This window comes from Larimichthys crocea, chromosome XIII (assembly GCF_000972845.2).
Source record: "Larimichthys crocea isolate SSNF chromosome XIII, L_crocea_2.0, whole genome shotgun sequence".
Taxonomy (NCBI): domain Eukaryota; kingdom Metazoa; phylum Chordata; class Actinopteri; family Sciaenidae; genus Larimichthys; species Larimichthys crocea.
This window is the reverse complement of record NC_040023.1, coordinates 27,489,824-27,511,950: the sequence shown is the minus strand read 5'-3', so window position 1 is coordinate 27,511,950 and position 22,127 is coordinate 27,489,824. Positions and strand designations below refer to the sequence as shown.

Sequence of the window (22,127 nt, the reverse complement as noted above, 5' to 3'; positions counted from 1 at the left end):
GGGGGGGGGGACTGTGACAAAAGGAGGGAGGAAAAAAGGGAAAAGAAGAGGAGGAGGAATAAAGTGAGGATATGGAGGAACTGTGGGAGATACCCACTTTTATTTCTATTTTTTTGTTCACATCATGCAATCTTTTTCACCCTCCACCTGCCAGTAAACCACTGCAAACTGGAAAAACATTACTGCCTAAATGATGGAGAAGAATGACAAGACAGCTCAATGCTAAATATCACTCTCTCTTTTCTCCTTATTTCTTTTTCTTTCCCTATGCCTCTCACTTTCCATTTCTCAAAATCTATCAGCCTCCATCTCCGTGGCCACATGGTAATTTTAGAGGCCTGAGAAATTATGACTGCCTTCTTTCTCTTTCCTGCTCTCTCTCTTTCTCTCCCTCTCTCTCTCTCTCTCTCTCTCTGCGCAGCCTAAATGTAAAGTAAATGAAATTCCTTTGGAACAGAAACTGAGCCATTACTGTTTTTTGGATTTTTATGGCTGCATTTCCGTTTTCTGTAGCTCGACTTTCTTCCAGGTCTTTGGAGAAATAAAAAAAATTAATTGAGAACTTTTGAAGTCCTGTAGGAAGGAAAGCATAGTCTGCCAGAGGCTGAATTCAATTAAGTCTGGGATCACAGTGACTTTGGCTGATGACCAAGAGGTCCTCTTAAAATAACCCCTTAGAACACAACCACTCGCCTCACACACAACTGGTGTAATGCTGTGTGAGTGTTTGGACAAAAATATGAGGTAGACACTGTGTAACATATCAGTAAATTGATCCAGTGTCTTATAATTACTTTACAATTAATCCTTCCAAAAAATCCATGACACATGATACTGTTTTTAGCAGTGTTGACAAAATGCATCAGAGTAGCTTTCAAAAGCAGTTCAGCATATACACTTTGTAAATTATGTTTTTCATTAATGGTACCAATAATACCTTTGTCAACATGGCCACAGTTATAGCCGCCCGAGTGTCCAATTTCAGACATGTCTGCTGCAGGGCCTGGACAGAGGATTTACATAGATGTCATAGAAACACATGCAACAGAATTCGAAGACTCACTCCTGAACTATGACTCACATATAGCTGGCACAGTGGTAGATAGATGTTGACTAATTCTGTGCAAAATTCTTAACCCCCAATAACAATATAGTTTGACTTTCTTGCTCTTCTCTACAGGCGTAGAGTATCTGACCCCACTGCATCTCATCCCCACACGAAGTGGGTGCTCAGAGCCTCCTCTTTTCACCACTTCCCCTGTGGAAGTCTCATCACCTGATTCCTTTTAACAGACTTGTCAGAAGAGACAGGACCAAGCCAGATGACATGAGGAGAGGAGTAGAAGATGTGGAAACCACATGTTCATCAACCACTGGTCCCACATCTCGTGCTGTGTATTACACACCACTCTCTCTCACACACTCACGCACACACAAACACAAATATGTACGCAGTCACAGGCATCCATATTTATGCACATACATAGATGTACATATGCAGAAATAAATGCAGGCACCCAACTATCCCCTCTCAGACATTTGATACACTACTGTCCAAGTGTATGACAGACTGTGAATACATGAACATGACATGCTAGAATATGCCTGCCAGTTTGTTGTATCTCCTGTCAGACCTTCATCAGCCCATTATTTCACCAGCTGGTGAAGAATCATCTCTCTCCTGGACTAGAAAAAGTAGATTTCCCACACAGAGGCATATGTAAGCATCGCAGAAGACACCACCTCCCTTTGTGACCATCTATATCCATCTTTCTTGACCCACCTCTCCCTCTGTTCACCTCTTTTTCTTCCCACTCTTCCTTTCTGTCAGTTTATACATCCATGAACCACTCACTCCCTGTTCCATCTATGTCCATCAGTGCATCTTCCTCTAACCCTCCCTCCTCTACACACCCCAACTCCCTCTGTTCTCTGCTGTAACACAATATGCGGCCAATCAGCTAGAGGCTTTAGAGTTTTGCTCATTACAGACTTTACAGCTGTGGAGCCTTGCAGGGAAGCCAGACATCTGCAGCACCTTCCAATATCTTGTCTCTCCTGGGCTGACATAAACAGACGGAAGAAAACATCTGTACTGTAGGTGAAATGATTGTGAGAGTCCAGGAAAGAATCTGAGAAATAAAGGGAGGGTATGGGGAGATGAGAAACTTCTGCTGCAGATGGAGGAAAAAAGCTGAAAAAAAAAAGAGGGAAGGTAACCTAACCCCAAGGCTTAAGAAAATGTAATTAAAAAGTCTTTATAGATGGGCTGGCTTATGTAATGAAAACTTGCTACTATCATTCATTTCATGATAATGTAATTATGACATTAATTTGTGATAAATACTGTACTTTATAAAGAATGACTTACAATGACTTATATTTTGACAATCAAACAGTTGTTATATTATCAGTCTCTAGAGGGCTGCTTCTCAGCTTCTGCTTCTCAGTGTGACTCACAAAGACCTTTTGCTACACAGAAATGAATTCAAAACCACAATGCCAAAAGAAATTAAAATGATATCTGACTAAACATAGGTACAGTAACACAAGCTGTGAAACTTTATACGAGTGGGAAAATAACAGGGACCATTTTTTTTGTTCACGAACATGACTGGGTTAAGCTGACAGGATGACAAAAACATGTTTGAATATTGTATTAACAGAAATTCCATTCCTAATTGCACGGTCAAAAAATAAGACTCCGCTAGAGAGAATAGCAAAGACCATGTCAGGCAATTTGACCTAAAAATAGCATATTTCTGGTGCAGGGAAAAAGAAAGATTGAGGAGGAGGGCGTGAAAGAACGTGATTTGGGACATGGCTTGCCTTCGAGGATGATAAGCTGGAAAGTGAGGCGGGGGATAGAAAGGCGGAGGATGAGTGATAGGAGGAAAAGTGGGATGTCCTGTCCCCCACTGAGGCCCTGCAGACCCAGTAGCTGCTACAGCCTGCCAAATTATAACCTCATCTGGGGTTGGAGACACCTGGCTATTCACACCAGAGCATGCAAGATGACTTCCACAGCTGTCCGACCATGTATTACATGTTTGGAGGGACAGCAGGGGTCTCTGTCATTCAATAACACTTCGGGTATGGGAGTTCTCATGACTCATGTCATGGGAATTAGAAAAGCACACAGCCCAACTCCAAGACAGTTTATTTCTCTTTCATTGCAGGTGATGTTAAAACAGGGAGCAGTGAGAGTTTACCTTCTTTATAGTAGCAGGACCACAACACATCCAGATACAAGTGATGAATAAAACACTTGTTTGCTTAACACATTACCACTACTTGCTTCTTTGGAATTTCCATATTCATTCACGATATGCTGTGTGTTTATGTTGGGGAAACATTTTCAGATTAATGACAGAAATGGGGAGTATAAAAATATAAAGTATAAAAGTTTACTATTGGCTGTGTTATGTTTTGGCAGTATAACATGCTAATATTTTTTCTAATGAAGAGCTGTGTGTCATTGTATACCTGCAGGATGTCCCCCAGGTCAGCAGTGCTGATCTCAGGGTCCTCTGTGGTGTTGAAAGGGATAGGAGTTATCCTGACAAAGGTAAGGACGCGGGGTTCAGGGTACCTCCACAGCATAACCCCGGGGCTATCCTCCGTCTCGCTGTAGAACACCACCTCATGGGGTCCTGGCAGTCTCCGGGAAGCTGCGAGAAAAGAAGAATTAATAATAATATCAGAATAACTTCACTTGAATCTGTCAGTGATCTAACAGCAAGGCTTAAAAGAGGAAAACCATATGGTGGGGGGCTAGGAGAATAAGAAAATGAGGCGAGGAGAATAGCTAAAAGGAAACAAAGAAAAGGGGAGAAAAAGATGAAGCATGATAGCTGAGTGGAACAGATAAAAGATGATGTGACTGGAAAGCAGATGATAAACTGGAAGGAACCCATGGATTTTATGTTGTAGGATACAGTAGATTCCTAGTTTACTGCACTACGGTCTTGTATCACTCTGGTATCATAAAAACCATGACTACACAAAGTTTCATTACAAAAAGCCTGCTGAACATTTTCAGATGCTTGTGTAAGAAAGAAACACATGGAGGTTGAAAATATGATGTATGATAGTGTATTATTCCTTCACATTATGAACGTCACCTTTTGTGGTAAAAAACTAAATTTGACCTTTGGTGCTGTCATGGTTTTGTACTTATTTCAACTATGGAATCTTAACCCTCCAAAACAATATAAAAATAAATAAATATATATAGCACTGTAGATGTTTCCATGGTTTCACAATGTTTATATGCATAAGAAGCCGTATATAAACAAAGTGGCTGAGTAAACATTTTTGCTATGGAGTAAACAACCATTGATTGAACCATGCCAAGCACCTGCAAAAGCTGGATAACACTGGATCTAAACTTCTGAGTGGTGTTTGACTAAGTCGTGGCTGCTGTTTGGGATTCAAGTCCTTTGGAAAAATGTTTATTTGAAAAAAACAGTCAAGCAGAGAACTGCTGCTCTGTTTGGCCCCTGGGGGTACAAACACTGAGAGTCTCTTTGCAGAGAACACATTTCAAGGGGCAGCGAAATCTGTCTGTGGTTAATTTTTGCCTTTAAGTGAAGCGGTGAGCTGCCCACTCGAAGGTGGACAGTGTATTGTTCTCTTGCGCAAAGGGTTGATGAAAGAAAAAACAGACACTTTCATGAGGTTTTGCTTTAAGACTGAACTTAGAGAAAGTGAGAGACAGGGACAGGACTTCTCTCCATCTATCTTTCATCTCCTCTTCTGTCCATCTATCCCATCCATCCCTGTGTGAGGCCCCAGGGGGCCACTCGCTGTTCTCTGTACTTCGGGGCCCGGATTTCTCTCTGGCTGTTGACAACATGTTGCCGACAGATTGTGCTCTCTGTTCTAGTTCACTACTGTACGTTCTCCTGCTTCAGCCAGCATATTAAATGCATCAAAGACCAGTGGAACAGTGCAACAAACAAAGACTCAACCACAGCTGACAGAGTGGACGGCTGGTCTACAGCCAGAGAGAAGTTTGATCCTCTGTGTATAATGTTCCTGTGTGTGTCTGTGTGTATGCGCACGTAGAGGACAGCACACACAAAGCACAAAGAAAGGGAATAAACAGCATGTTACTCAGAGTGGAACCAGGCAGACATGTCCGATGAAACTTCTTTCCACAGAGAGCTTTGATCTGACTTTGATTTAAGGCGATGTGTATCTTAAGTGACATCTCACTTTGGCACAAAGATTCTTCTTTTTTTTTTGGTATGTACGCAGCTATATGAGTTTATGATTGCTTAACTAGGGTTACTGTTCATATAGATTCAGGGACAAGTGCTTGCGACTGTTCCAACATATTTGGAAAACCTTGTCAAGAAACAAAAAAAAAATAATCACGTCCAGGTAATTATTAGTCCAGATAGTTTTGTCTGCTTGAGATGGCTGCTGATAAGAAAAACAGCTGTCAATCATTGGGAGTCTGGGCTACTGCTGAACATCTATTTTTCTGAGAACTGAAAGGGTTTAGAGTATAGTAACCAATGTTTTCCCTCAATTTAAGCCTGGTTGCACTGTTAGCCCCTTGTCATGTTCACCTGAGTCCTGAAGGTATTGAAAATGCCCTGTTCGCAGGTCATCTGAGCTGTGCTCTGTCCGAGGAGAGGGAGAACCTGGAGAGGGGGGTGGTTGGGTGTGGCAGGCCTTGCCCATGGAAAAGCTATCAACCGAATTGTCCTTCTGGAGGTCTAGGGACACCCGTAGGTGCTCCTCTACCAGCTTCAGGCAGTTTAGGTGTTCCTGGCCCCAGAAGACCTGGCAAGAAAGAGAGAGAGTAAAATTGGTTGGGAGAGAATAGCAAGTAAAACACGTCGGACAGGGAGTGAGAGGAAACAGTGGCAAACACTGAAAGTCTAAAAATCAGACTGTGATAAGAAAAAAAAGCTAGACAGTGACACAGACTTAGTGCTGATGCATAAACATCTACGTCAACATTTATTTTGAATTCGTTTCCAAAACAGGATGAGCAGTCAGGGTTACCCTCGTCATCACCCCTTCACATCCTTTCTAACGTTACCCAACGCAACCTTACATCCTCCTTACTTTACCCACGGCAATCCCCTTCCCGTGTTCCATCAAAGCGGGTCTGCCTGGGGTTTGGACTAAGGACCAGGAATCTCTGAGTCAAAAACTCTTCACACATGGAGCTGCCTGCCTGCTTGCCCCGCTACTCACTAGCTTGCATGGGTGGATTATGACTAAACTCTAAAAACAGGAAAATTTGGGGATTTTTTTCCCCCAGGTTTTTGGAAAGAAAGCACGAGAAGAAGGAATCGGAAGGAATTCCGGTGGTTTTTGTACAGCACTTGATTAAAACACCACAAACACCAATATTTACAGAGGGAAATGTATGGTTATGTATTAAGTGTTGAGTTGCGAGTCATGTTTCTGTTAATGGGCACGCAATAAAAGCATTGAGGGAATCATTGAAAAATTGGGTAAGGGGTAGGGGGTTCCCCCTGACGAAGTAATGTGGAATAATACATTAGTAATAATGCATTCAGTAAGTGACACTGAAAAGGGGGTTTTCAGTGTGGACATTATGTAACGTCTTACAGGAAAAAAGACACACATAAGATATAACCCCCCCTAAAAATAGTCTTATAATATTCCAGCACTTAAACAGCAGAAGTGACTCAAATCTACAGTGGAATTACAACATGCAATTTCTACTGTCAACACTTTAACTGCAGAGGACAGAAGCCATGGCAGGGTTAAAGAGGAACAGCGGATTTAAGAGTGTGACGAGCTGTGCCTGTGGGTGTCAGCTTATGAATACTGTAAGGATTCATTTGGAAACCAAAGGCACTCAAGCTGAGGTGACGTTTAAGTGTCATTGCCTCATGATTAGAGGCTGTTCTTTAACTAAAAGAGCCTTACTCAAATCCTCAGGGTTCAAGTGTCCTTGAGCAAGACACTCAATTTTAACCAGGTGCAGAGGTGCTGATCTGACCTTGACCCTTGCAAACTGTAGTTGTGCTGGATGATAAATCTTGTGATTGAGGATGCTGAATTGATGTCATGGGTATGCAAACCTGCAGCAAGCCTCCCTTCAGGTCCAGCAGCAGTTTAGGGGGGCCTGGCTCAGGTCCAGGGCTGCCGCTGTGCCGACACCACCGAGCCTCAAGAGAAGAGCTGCAGGAGAACGGCCCCATCAGGAGTCGGCTTCGGTCCTTCAGCCCTGTCCTCACCAACATGTCTTGCAGCTCCAGCTGCACAGATGCAGCCTGTACTGCATCTAGAAGGACAGAAGGAGTAGCAATTAATGGCAAATAGAGCACAGGATGGAACTAGAGAGGGAAAACAGAAGGTAAATGATATGTCAGAAAAGTTTGGATCATGATGAGGGAAAAATGTCTCGTCGGTGATATCCTATGTACAAAGAGGTTCGTGGATAAAGTATGAGCGGTCACTAATTTATTGATTACACATTGGGGGGAAAAAGAAGAAAGAGGGTTCAAATAGACGGGAAAGATGTCTAAAATAAATACTTGTTTCAAAGTGAAATATTGATATCACTAATTATATATAAACAATAACACAATTCATTGATACAAATGCGACTGAGCCAGATGAAACTGAAGCGTATAAACAATTCAACCTCAAAATTCAGTTGCACGAATGCTTGCCTTTGTGTTTCTACTAAGTTCAGCTGTGACATTCTGGCTATTTGATGTCAAAACAAAACATACCGTACAATTATACCAACCACATCACTGGCCTCTAAACTACTGTACTCATTTGATGTTATTAACATAAAAGCTCACATTCTCTGAAAGAGGAGAGCATGATTTTTCTTCTTTAACATCTGTGTGCACACCATTGTATAAGTTGTCAATGATGAGGATTTTTTATCTTTATTTCGGTCAGCAGGCTAAAAATGTACAACACCAACACATAACCATCAGTTAATAAGAAGAACAGATGTGAGTCCTCTGTGTCTCCTTGAACAGGGCTGTTCTGGGGTCACCAAACTGAACCTTTACAGATTCAAGTTCAAATTCAGTGTTTCAGTCTTTGGTAAACTAAAAGGTTTAGCAGACATGATCACAGTGAGAAAACCCTGATGGGATCCAGACAGAGAAGCCAAACACCCACTCATCCTGAAAGAACCAAAAGTAGCAAAAGCCCCAACTTAATAAGGACGGGATTCTCTGTCCTTTCCATTAAAACAGAGATGTGTCACTGTGGTCACAGGCAATCCTGAACTTGGCTTTTTGGTCCCATAAATCACCGGTCTGAAGCCCCTTCTACCAGTCGCTGACATGGGAGGGCTGATCTGGTCAGTTAAAGCTACAGCAGCAGGAGCCCATTTGGAAACCTCAGCCCTAGATGACTAATAGTGCCCTGAGAAGCGGCTCCTTAAACATGCCTTTTAACTCTAGAAATTCTCATTCCAGTCTGCTTGGCTGTAAGTCTGGGAAAGTAAAAGAAAGCAGCAGCACACCTGTTTCAGTCCCTAATTTAAGTTATATATCAAACTTCCTATTATTTAATTGTTTATTTTGGAGGGTATTTCACTTTATTTTGGATAGTGACAGTAGAAAAAGACAGGAAAGGCGAGAGAGAGAGAGAGAGAGAGAGAGAGAGAGGAATTGACATGCATCAAAGGGCTCGGGCTGGTTCAAACCCGGGTATGGCCTTGTTATGCGGTACATGTTCTACCACGTGAGGTACCAATGTGCTCTGTATTACTGAACTGTTTGACCTTTAAAGATTCAGTACAGTAACACTGAATAACAAGGGATGTTTGTCTGTCACGTCTTGTCTGTCTGTTGACACTGTAACAAGCACTGGTCTCTCTTAAACACGAAAAGAGTTCAAACAAACTAAACGTGGAAAAGTGAAAAGAAAGACTTTTTAGGAGTTTATGACGTAAGTGACCTAATGATTAATAGCCTGGGCTTTTATTTGCTTCAATCACTAAACTTAACCTGCCTACATTAGGGACATTCACAGAAAGAGAGATCTAACGATGTGTAGCATGTCCATATTGAGAAAAGTTTAAACATTTATATTTGTATGCACAATATAAGCTTAGAATAGCTTAAGTAGGAAACCGTATAGGAAACCTGGTGAGTAAAAGGGTTTCTGGATTTAAGTTTTATGGTAAAAAAAACTGGCCATTAACAGAAATAATGAAATAACTAAAATATTGCTTTGTTATTTTCTGTGTATAAAACAGCTGCCACCATATTACTTAGTGTTTTTGTTTTTCCTTATTTCAATTTCAGGAAAGACTTTGACTACAGTGTGCTTTGGGTTCACTTAGGGTAAAGCACGATAGATGGAAGAGATGGAAAGGGAATGGGGGAGGAAGTGATAAATGAGGCGATAAATAGATATAGACATAGAGGGAGTGAGAGAGTGTGAGAGACAGAATCAGAGGGTGTGAGAGAGAGAGCGAGAGAGAGTTATGTTATGATGCAGATGTGACACACGGGCGCACATCTTTTTAGCCTTGGTAAACTGAGTAAGGAACATCTTATTCAACATTAGAGCCCAATAACACAACAGGGGGGTTCCAATGAAAGAGTGCTTCTCTTATATAAATCATTCTGGGGGAAATATTACACTGGGATGACTCATTTCTCTCAGGAAAGACGTTGTTGATACAAGTTGGCAGTTTACCTGCTAATATCTTCTGGTGTTGCGGCGCAAAGAGAGCTGTTAGAGATTACTTACTGAACTGTGGACATCGGGTTTATTTTCATGGCTAGGATTTATTAGACATCGCAAGGGGAACTCCCAAACTGGCTTGTTAAATGGAGAATCTTTCATTCACACACACATATAAAAGCAGACACAATCACAAGACTCAGAAAGAGAAAAAATAAAGCCAAATGCCCGCATGCATGCATGTGTAAATGCAGACAAACCACCACATACAGACAAATACACCCACATACACATTTGTGCGCACACACACACACACACACACACACACACACACACAATGCATATCAAAGCATTCTCTCCTGTCTCACCATGCGTCATTTAGAGCCCAGCTGACCGCAGCATCCTGGTGTTTAAGCCAGCAGAAGCAGCCAGCACTCTTAATAATCACCCTAATTGGGAGTGGTTTTAATGAGGGGGAATCCCTTTCTTTCTTCATCTCTTAACTCCATTCTTCCATCCAGAGTCACATTTCTCCATGCTCTCTCCATCCCCGTTCTTGCCCCGTATGACCATTTTTACAGCTATGTAGGTTAGTCTTCAGAGATGTGTCAGCCAGACAGCCCAAAGACATTACGCTGCCGTAAGCAGGGAGGAGCGGAGGGAATGTTAAGAGACAAAAAAAGGTGGGAAAGTATTTGAGGATGAGTCGGGCGGTACCTGTGTGCCTGTGCTTGCCTAAAGAGAGCATGTAACATATTTATAGATGATGAGTAAAACCACAAAAAACATGGGAAGAAAGAGAGAGAGAGAGAGAGATAGAGAGAGGGGGGGCAGAGATATTGACAGAGAGAATGAAGGAGAAGAGAAAAAACATGAGATTACTTAATGATGTGATGAAAAGAAAGGAGCAGCAGCAACTTTTTGGAGTGTCTTGACCTTAGACACAGAGCTGCAGTGAGAGGTGTTAATATTGGAGGCCTGTGGACAGACAGATCTCATCCAATCACAACTTAAAACAGCTCTGCACCTTATGAGGCAAACACATAAACACAGATACACGTGTGCAACACATGTTGAAGCAATACAAAGAGCCTTCACAGAAACCAGACAGAATAGCAAGACAAGAATATTGTGATGCGCCACTGTTAACTATGCGGTTGGCCCATATGGTAAAGACATACACACTCACTTGCTCACACACACACAGACACTGGAGTAAATGGACAGCTGTTGTTTGGCGGGTATTTGAGGTAGATCCACTTTATGTGTTTGGGGTTTAGAGAAGTGGCTCAGATGGGGCTGAATGAAATAGATCCTGGCATATGAAAATGTCAATACACACACATGCACGCACATGAACGCACACACATTTATCCTTTAATGGATCACAGTTGCAGAAGAATATAAACAGTAAATTATATAACTGTTTTTTGCTTTTGTATTTTTTTACGGATACAACTATTACTCTATTATTACATTGACCATGCCAACCATTTTGGTAATCGATTAATGTCAGAATTCTTAAATCTGAATATTTTCTGGTTTCTTGTCCTCTTTTACCATAAATTTGATATCTCTGTGTTGTGGACAAAACAAGACATTTGAGGATGACACAGTGATCAACATGTTTCACTATTTTCTGACATTTTATGTACCCAACTAATTGATTAATCGAGAAAAAGCTCAATAGATTACTTGTTAGTTGCAGCACTATGTTTTTTTGTGTTTTCAATATCACCAGTTATCTTTAATAAATTGTACAGACAGGAGTGCCCTCTACATAAATGGTGACTACAAATACAGAGCCATACCTTGAAGGAACATCAGTGTTTTCCTTTGGCATCTCTGACATTTGCCCACCCCTCAGTACCAACCTTTAGACATCATTTAAAACAGCCACATACTCCACAGTAAAAGCAGAGCAGTCTGCTCATAACCAGCAGCACCAACTAGAGGCTGGTATGTTGTCAACTTGGAGCAGCTTCACCAAACACAAAAAACACTGATAGGAAAGAAACATGCACGTCCAAATATTTTTATAAAATAGCAAAATCTAAAAAAACAACAAAAAAACATGCACATTAAACACACATTTGCATGGCTTCTATTTAATCAGTTAGAGGGGATTAGTGTAATCAAGGAAGTTTGGTCTATGTGTGAGTAAGTGAGCTAAAATAATGGAACCACTGTTGAAATGCTGTGAATGATAAATCAGAATGAACTTGGCTCACACACAGACCTGCACACACAAATCTACACCTGCACTTATCTCAAAGAGCTGCCAGTAAAACATTGCACACAGGCACATCCTCTGGAGGCTAATGTACAATCTGTGACACTCAAGGAACAAAGTGGGTGGTGGAGAATTGGGTGGATGGAAATCTTCCTAAAGTGAAATACATTTCTGGCAAAGGCTTGGGTAAGATTAGATAAGATCGGAGACGTTGATTTACTGGGTCGGTTTCTCCCTGGCAGCCGTTATCTGACCACTGCCTGGCTGATTTATACCCCGGGACGTACTGGTATCAATTAGAGGAAACCTAAAGGAGTCATTACCTAACTAGCATAGGCCCCCGAAGACTGTCTGGGATGGTAAGAGTAATAGAAGTAATATACTGTCACTCACCACAGAAATACACTATTCACTCACCACAAGACCACTATAGGACACTAGAGGAAACTGGTTTCGTAGCAGGGGACACTGACGGCCAAAATGGCACAACGCAGGGAGCTGTGCGTCATCCAAGCCGTTACACATTCAATGATGAGTGTTGATGAGTTGCATATGGCTTTAATGACAGTTGTGACGTGTAAGCAAATGGCAGATATGTGTTAATTTCTTTATATTTAGTTCCAAAAGTGATCTCTTTATAGGAAGACATGTATGCATATAATGCGGCAAGTAGAGAGATCATATTTGCACAGTGTGCCGTTTAGTTACTGAACCTAAGCCTGATGGATCCTGACAAATTATCGGGTTTTGGGTCAAATGTGGGCCATCTCATTTCATACAGCTTCAGGCTGGTTCGGTTTTGGTTATTTTCAAATGTAATTTAATAAGAAATTGCTCTCTCTCTCTGTCTGGCTGCTCGAGTGGTCTGTCTGTACGGTATGTACTTGTGTCTGTGTAATATGCTGTACAGTAGTGCCCCTCAGGAAAAGATAAAGAAACAGCTTATACTGTAGAACTTTACACTATAAAAATACCTGTGATTGTCCTTGAAGCTGAGGATGATATGGACAAACAGTTGAGGCAGATGTTTCTAGCTGCAATTTGTGTAATGTTATCGTACTTTTTATCAGCCACTTGCATTTTTGTAGTCTTAGAATTCAATATTTTAGGTGTAAGAAAGTAGCGATAACATATTTTGCTTTAGATCTAAAATTTGATACCAAGAGCTGAACCCAATTGGATTGGGTCTTAAAGATGTGGGTATGAGGTGGGTTCAGGTCTCAATTTATGTTGACCTTCAGCTCCAGTTGTATCAAGATTTAAACATTAAACATACTGGTAATTAGACAAAGACAATTAGAATTTTGCACAAATATTCCATTGAAACTAATCTGATGAGATTACATACTTACATACTACATACTGAATGGATTACTGCTAGATCTACACATGGTAGATAACTTGCCAAAAGCAGCAGTTTGTTCAGTTCCTGTTGAGAGTGGGCAAGCAAGTGCTGGAAAGTAAAGCTCATAGTAAAGCTAATATATAATATATGTACTAGAGCTAAAAAAAATAAAAGTACATTAATCGATTAGTGGACTAATTGAAAAAATGGAAAAATGAATTATTTGTAAAAAACATTTTTCAAGCAAAAATGCCACACATGCTCTACATTGTAAGGCTTTGATGTTCTTCTTGGTTTATGTGATAGTATATTAAATATGTTTAGGTTTTGGAATGATAGTTGGACACAGCATAGAAAATAAAATAACAAAATAAATATCAGCTTTTAACTTTTGACTCCTGTTTGAAAAAGATCTATTAATCATGATGTCGCTGATATTCAGCTACAACCATATTTCAGTGCTCTTACACTTCATGTCTCTGACCAACTAAATGCTACACCTGTACATCTTCATCTTGACCAGCAGCAGCCATATGTGTCAACAAATACCTTGGTAGACAGCATTTTTTCCCCCCGTGACTTCTCTGTGATATATTTCTATTATTAATGCATTGAAAACAATTTATGTGATGGGTTAACATGCCAAATCACAGCAGAGTGTATTTCCAAATATAAATCTCTTTTAGAGTTTGGCTTCGCTTAGCTCTGCTTCTTCACGACTATCGAAACAGAAATAATATGATAAATGAAAAAAAGTGGCTTCCTTTCAGCAGAGTAAACAAACTGACAGGATCGTAAGTCAAAGATTGGCCAGAGAAACAGAATACAACTCAACATTAAAAATAAAAATGAAGAGACATAAATAAAAAATGGGTAGCTTTCACTTTCTTCCACGAACAGAAGTTTTCCTTTACAAGTGTGCCTGAGTAAATCACTGTGAAGAAGCAGGGGGTCCATGGAGGCAAAGGACAGAGGAGAAAGCTTTGTGTGTGTATGTTATTATATGCATATGAAAAAGTGTGCACTAGTAACAGGGTCTGTCGATGCGTATGTGTGTGTGTTCTTAGGAAATCGGGGGCACTCTATGGGCAGTCTGACGGAGAGCTGAGAGATTAGGGAGGGTCTTGTTTCATGGACCTTAAGACATATGTTCTCTCTCTCTTGCCCACCTCCCTCCTTTCTTTCATTGAACTATAAATGCCCCCCTACCTTGGGGAGTGGTGAGCCATGGACGGAGGGAGGAATGCAGGGCTTCCACTTGCTTTTCATTAACACAGGATCTGGTAACACACCTCACTGTCAACCTAATCCCCCCTCTCTCCATCTTGTCCCCTGGCAGAGAGAGGGGGGGGGGTTGGGTGCCGTGACCAGGTACAGAGCCCCAGATGTTCTACGGATGAGGGGGGAGGCTGACAGGGTCTTCACCCCATTGCTGCTATGGATGTACGCTGATGAAGACAACGTGGGGTGGGGTGAATGGCATATACTGAAGAGACCCCTGTTACTGCTCACACAGTAATCCGGCTGTCTTCTGTCTTCCAACTTCTGTTCTGTTTTATATCTCCTTTCTTTCTCTACCTCTACTTCTGACCCAACTTTTTGCAAATTGTATTTTTCTTTTTGTCTAACCATGGGTGCGGTCGACTAGTCAATTTTGCTTCGGGAGGTTCCTAACTGAGTGAGGTATTAAAGAAAGGAGCTTCAATGCTTTATCTCATTTACGATAGGATACACCAGACCATCCTTTATGAAAGGAAAGGAGGTAATGTCATCCCAGAAAAAAGAAAGTGATATAAAAACTTCAATCATGAAACCTGTTCTGTGTTGTTGACTGTGGAACTGTTTTTAAAACACAGTAAAAACGTTGTCTAACTATGACATCCAGCGTCCTGCAGATCATCATGGAAATTACAGCTGATTATTAATCATATATTTTTGCCACAACTTGCTAATATCTTCATCTTCATCGTCAATATGGATTTTAGATATCAGTATATTTTGTTGAGAATTCTTATTGGGTAACGCCAAGTGAAAGGCTATGCACAAAATCAGTGATCAGCTTCAAACCTGGTATGAACTGCTGGAAAATGCTATGCTATGATAATATTTTGACACAAATCTGGCATCAGGCCAACCGTGAGGCTCATTCTGATGCGCCAATGCCACAAAGATGTGACCATGTTGGACTGGCCATGGGGAGCCCTGGGTCCCTCTGTGGGCCACTTGAGCAGCCCATGATACAAAAACAAGAGCGAGAGAGAGATGTGCTGTCAGCCCATTTTGATTATGCAACAGCCCACATCCTCCTCAAGATCCTCAATACGACATAAACTGTCAAGATTTTGAGGCTAAAGCCATAAAATAGATAATTGTGATAAGATAAGCACAGCCTGGGTTTGGCTGGCTGGCTATTTAGCTATATCGAGTGCTTTTTGTTGAAACATTTGTGTTCAGCTGCGATGCGGTCATCTCTTTCACTTTTCGTGAACCAGCCAATCACAGCCTGGATGGGGCGGGACACACAAAAACTCATTATTATACATGAATGGCTATGATTATTAATAATTTAGTATTTAGCGTTACTAAATTAAGAAAGATTTAAATAAAATTAAATCATTCTTAACCAGTGTTAATGTTTTATTATTTCTGTGGACTTCATCAAATTGTTCTATTTGATGGCCTTGTTGGCCCTGCAGTTGGCTTTTGTTCCCTCAAAAAATTGACAAGTGGCCTGCATCATTCTCCACCTTTTTTCTCTCCCTCTACTTCTCTATCTCCATCACCCTTCTGCTTCCCTTCTTTCACAACTCCTCCCTTCCCTCTTCCTCCCTCTTCTGTTTCTCCTTGCACACTGGCATCATTCTGAGATCTGCTCAGGATGTGGTCCATCAATCTCAGCCTGACACTGAGGACCCAGCAGAGCAACAAGAGCAGCAACAGTAGTGGTACATACTGTAGCGGTAGTAATACTACATTCTCCTGTCTTACATCTCTCATGTACAGCCTCTCCCAGGGGGGTCATTCCCTTTGACTTATTGTGGCAGCTCAAACGCTCAACCTAACAGAATGGGAATCCTAACCTTTATCTTCGTAAAATTCCAAGGTATCCGTTTTCTGAACTACGGAGTGGAGTGGAGAGGCCGGAGCGCTGAGTGATGGAGGCGGTGCAGCTAAGGCTAAAAGTCAGCAGATACATCTATTGTCACTAGCGATCAGTCAGCGTAATTGGAGACAGTTTGTCTCCTTTCGATGGCAACAAATCTGGAAACACTATGTGAAGAAGCCCGCAGGGAGAACAGCAGTGTGTGTTGTGACAAAGATCTATAAGTTCTAAAGTTATCGAGCGAGAAAGAGGAAAAAAAAAGAGAACAAGTGAGTGAGACAAACATGCTATTCAGCAGGATATTTGCTTAGAAAAGTTTTACCCTCCCATTTTGGGCATTTGGGCATGTAAACTTTGCAATCTTCGGCTGGCAACATTTACAGGTGTTACTCCACATGAGGTTTCAACATGCTCTCACAGACGAGGCAAAGAGATGAAATATCAGGACCCATAATGAGATCTACATAGTGGATCTTAAACCTCTCAGGTATTTCAGAGAGAACTCAAATATGATCCATGAGGAGCTGAAAGAAACTTTTGCTGCACATGATGACAGCATTAGTTTTATGGCAGTTATTATAATGTCTTGTACAGAACAGACATACATGCTGTTATGTTGTTTTTGGGCCGTAACAACAAAGAGTATTTCAAAGAGTTTGGCACCAAACTAGAGATGAATGATCCAATGGATGTCAATAAACACCAGTGGTCCTGATCCCAACATTTAAAAAAAAAAAAAAAATTTTATTTGCGTCCAGTCAAACTGTAATGTCTTGAGAGCAATCGTGGCTCTGTTTCAAAGGTGCTGGTAATTGTGGAGAAAACTATATCCATGAAAAAAACAGTTAACTGCACACTAACTCTCTATTTCCTGTGTTTACTGTAAACAAATCAAAGAAAAACTATTAACAAATCCCTTTTGTAAGGATGACTATGTGCAAAGGAAGAGCAATCACTATAAATAGAGTCATTTGAAGGCAAAGTGAGTGGGAGGGGATTAGCTTTCATATTAGTTCAATTGTCTCTAAACTCCATTTCGTTTTCCATTGCACTGCACACGCAGTTTCAACTGTGTTTATCGAAGTCAACACATCAAAGATGGATGAAAGCTGAAAAGCTGGTGAAAATCAGAGCAGGGCAGCAGCGCTGAGTATTGTGTCACTGTGCAGTTATGCAGATTTGAGTAAACAAAGTGCAAATTGTTTGAGGTTTTAATTAACATTTTCGACAATCATTTTATCTGAAGTAACCCAATATAACAACATCTGTCAAACATATGCAGGCACTTAAGGAGCTCAGTTCCAGTTCTGTCCTTGTCCCTCTGCAACCTCAGTCAACAGGGGATGTGTTGCTCGGCGGTACGGAGGTACAAACCAGTCAGTTTGTTCCTTGTTATCTACTACATGTGGCATGTCACTCCCTCGCTCTTTTTTATCCTTCTGTTTCCATTTTCTGTCCAATTTGGAAGACGTGCCAAAAAAACAGCAAAAATTGAAAAACAAACCAAAAATCCCAGATCATCTGTTACAGCGTGTCGGCTCACACCCAACGACACAGAGAAGTTGGAAGCTTTTTAATTTACATTAGCATTAGCAGTTCTGATTGTCATAATGGAAACACTGTGATGCCTCCTGGATAATAGTCAGTGTTGATGAAGGCAGGGTTTGGTTCTAACACGAAAACAAACATCTCGCTCTCACACACACTCGTACATAAACTCATGAAAATGTCCTTCTCTCTCAGGCCCGAATACACACGTACCCATGCAATCAAATATACACAGTCTCACAACAAGTTTAGATCCAAGACTAACACAAACATCTCACTTTACAGTTTACTGACAAAACTTTTTTGGCAGATGAGAGTGTAAAAAAACCCCAACAAAACCCAGCAATATCTCAAGTTATACTGAAAGCAATAGTGGTATTTGGTTCCCAAAGTTTCCCAACTTGAGTGAATGACAGAGTGTCAGATCTTCCAAAAAGGCAGAGACATCACATATTTTTCAATAAACAAGGATGGAAAGTGGAAAGTTTGACTAAGTGCTACGGAGTGAGATACTAATCACTACAATATTAGAATGGAATTATACTTATTTTCTTTAACCTTCTGTTTAATTTAACACATTCCTGAGGGTAACTTGTTACAACATGTCAGTTACATTTTAATCTGAATGAATAACAAATGTTAAGTGTGGGGCCACTGAGTATAGCTCTTTGGAGTTTTTCCACATCAATATTTGTTTAGTTACATAATGACATGAAACAGAACAATTTGTTCTTAACTACATTTTTGTACTGGATATTTGGGGCTCTGTGTAACTGTACTTTATTTTCAAAGGACCTGGATTGGTTCCTGTTGGCTGACATGGTTAACTTGGGTACTACACAAATGACATACCACAAAAAAAAGCATGTACATGTAGAGTAGTGTATTACTGAGTCTTAAACTTGTGGTTTCTTTAAAAGATGATAAAATCTGCCAAATGGGGTGAAGTCATGACAGTTGTTTCCAATGCAGCTCCACCTGTTTCAGGAATTTCCTTTAAACAAGTGGCAATATCTTGAAATACGGCAGAGGAAGACGGATCACATCACTGGTTTGATGTTTTTTACTTTTCACATGAAAAAAAAAAGTAACAATGACTCATTTAAAGTCCAGACCCTTGTTACTTTGGGCTATTAAGCTATTAGGCTATTAAGAGAGATATCAGCAGGGGGTGGGAGAACAGAAAAAAGGAAATTATTTCGACTTGAGTCTAAATCATCAGAGACGATACAACCAAGAGTTAGCTATAGAGATCTTATGAAACAGTGGCTTCCTTTTCTACTTTTACTCACCTTCTATCCTAGGCCCCGACTTGATGTTCAGATTTCCCGTCATGGCTGACACAGTTACTGTCACACTAGGCTTCGCTGGATGGGCCTCTGTTTCCATGACCACTACAATTTGGGCAGTGTGGAGAGAAACCTTGTGGAAGGTGAGAGCCAGGGCCCTGACACTACTGGCTTTACACAGGGCAGAGGCCTGATGGTGTGGTTCTGAATGAGAAAGACATGCCCTGGAAAGAGTTTTCGTTGGGGAGGAATGAGGGGTGGAGGACGCAGATGGTGGTTTACTGGAGGTATCCCACGTGTGGTCTGGTAGCACCTTCTTCAGGTAGGCTTTGACCTGCTCCAGCTTTGCCAGTGTAGGGTTGACTTTCAGTGGGCGTGACAGCTCTACATTCAGCTCAGCTGTGGAGAGAGAGAAAGAAAGAAAATGAAGGAAAGAAAAAGATGAGAGACAGTGAAGACAAGAGACAAAATAAAATGATTTTAAAACTGATAACTCCCTCTATGGTGTCAAAGCAGTCTCTATTAACATCGGGGAGTATCTCTGACCTATATTTATGAAGTGCTGAGTGAAAAAGCAAACAGGGCAGGAAGTGGAAAGAGCAATGCTTTTGGGCACGCAATAAAAACATGACTTTATTGTTTGGAAAAAAAACAAAGCTACCTCATGACAAAAGTACACTGGGTAGTAGTGCAAATACTCTCCCTGGGTCTTTCTGGAGTGCTGCGTATGTTCCATCTGTATTTGTGAGTGGGAAATTATTTATTTAATATTCTTTTTTTTTATGATTAGCAATCCAGTGACAGACTGTTTAGTCTTCTGCAGCACTAAAACAGTCCCTCTTAAACTATGTTAAACCCAGCACACTAATTGAATAAATTCACTGTTGCTCTTTAAAACACACTCTTGACATTTGGAAACCCACATAAACTGGACACAATCCATTTTAAGAAAAGGCAGATTTCCATAGTGTCTCACTGAGCAATATCTGCTGCTATCTAACTCATGGAATACTGCATGGCACCATGTCTCATAAATCAAACTTTGAATTCTTTTCTCTTCTTCTAATCACTCAGCTTTGCATGCAAGGACCTGTTAAAGAACAGCTTGGTCCAGTCTTAATCTTTTTCTCCTTGTCTTATATGCACATGTATGCACACACACACAATTACTGGCTGTCCCACAGTAACATCCTGACGTGACACTGCCGTATAACAGAAGAGAATCTTTTCTTCATGCCAGCCACATAAATCCAAGACTCCTCGCTCTCCTGTTCTGCCTCTCTCTCACTCTCCGGTGCACTGCAGCCTTCAAACACTTGACTGGAATTTACAGAGACACATGAATTAACTCAATGCCGTTTTACACCACTTCCATTATCCCATTTTTCCACTTGGTCATGATGATGGGAGAGGGAAGCAGCCGAAAACAAGCGCAGCTGTTTTTCATGGTCTCATCAAGGCACCAGTGTTCGGAGGGTTTTTAAGGGTTTTAGGCCTCCCGTCTGTCTCCTTCCCAGGTAGGAGCACTGGATGACATGAGCAAAGAGTGCTGCCAAGAGAGGCAGGCGAGCGAGCGAACGCACGCGCACGCACACACACACACATTCTTTCTCATTTAATCCAGTGAAAGTGAGGCACATGGTCAAATGGAAGGATGGCTGAGAGAGGAATTGGAGGAAAGATAGGTGGAATTTGCTGTGCAATGTAGCTTATCATTTCCACTTGACTTATCACCAGGAAACTTTCCAGTGGTGGAATAAATAGCCCGTATGCAGCTGTTCATCCATGCTCCCTTAGCTCCTCTCCTCTCTTCTTTCACCCTTTCATTTACTCCCTCTGTTATTATGCAGCCCATCCTTCTGCTTCTTTTTCAGTTCTTTCTATCTTTTACTCTCCCTAAACTACTCAATCTAATCAAACCCTCCCCCCACTGTAATCACATAAAGCTGTCTCTGATCACCCAGTCAGGGCCAGTGCCGGGGCCTTGCCTGGCTCTCCGCACAGGGAGACCTGTTCTTCATTATCGATTGTCCTCCCTCCCGAGGTCCCTCTCTTCCCGCGCCTTGAAAGACCCATCATACCTTCAACACCCCGCCAGTTCTGGTGTGATGGTAAGAAATGTTTCACCTGTTTAATCAGAAACTCATCTGGCCTGAGTGAGCAATGCCATGGGTATGGCTTGCTGTACCCCCAAGGTTTTAATACTTAACCTACATGTAACTCTTACCTTATCTGGGACAATAATGAAATGAGTAAAGTATAACGTCTGATGTACAGCATACTTGTGGTGGCCTGGAATCATCCTCACCACATCTTTTCTACAATTTCAAATAACATATTTATGAATGGGTTCAGATTCAAATATATAAATCATGTAGCATATAGTTGTTTCACATATTATCTTATCTTGAACTTTGCAGCAGTCATCTCTTCCTCTGAACTGAGCTACCACATACAGTTTTTAGCATTCATGCAACAAATTGCTTTTATAAGTCAGATAATGATGCAGCAATGATATCCCCTGCAACTTCTTGTTAACTACACATCGTGCAAATGAAGATATTATAATTTTCTTCAAAATGATTTATGTTTGTTGGCCAAAACCATTTTTACTAACAATAGTTACAGTAATATAATGATAGATAAAAGGAAAAAAAGAATGTAAGAAAGTACAGTCTGCAGCTCATTTATTAGTTCAATCGTAATCCATCCCATTAAATAACTTGAGACATGTAAGATACTGCAGTTCAACAGACTGACACACTTCATCACTTGTAGATTTATGGACTCCTTATGGAATCGACAGACTGACAGAAAACCTATCAAAGGGACAGCAGGGTAGTGTGTTTCTGGAATTTAAATTGTGGAAACTCGGAGAGAACGCTCCATGGAGGACCCTGGAATTGAAGGGGAACACAGCATCTGTACAGTTTCCCTCCAGCTTTATTT

General features: G+C 41.1%; 1 protein-coding gene across 3 annotated transcripts in view; it reads right to left on the bottom strand.

Moving 5' to 3' along the window:
• Window positions 1-22,127, bottom strand: part of vps13b (vacuolar protein sorting 13 homolog B) — a 312,301-nt gene that overhangs the window by 57,896 nt on the left and 232,278 nt on the right. For all 3 annotated transcript variants that reach the window (XM_019256535.2, XM_019256534.2, XM_027286989.1), the window contains exons 38-41: window positions 19,182-19,577; window positions 7,077-7,279; window positions 5,580-5,796; window positions 3,487-3,671 (exon numbers count right to left, since the gene is read on the bottom strand). In XM_019256535.2, the coding sequence (XP_019112080.2) occupies window positions 3,487-3,671; window positions 5,580-5,796; window positions 7,077-7,279; window positions 19,182-19,577 (1,001 nt within the window). The remainder of the gene's footprint in view (window positions 1-3,486; window positions 3,672-5,579; window positions 5,797-7,076; window positions 7,280-19,181; window positions 19,578-22,127) is intronic.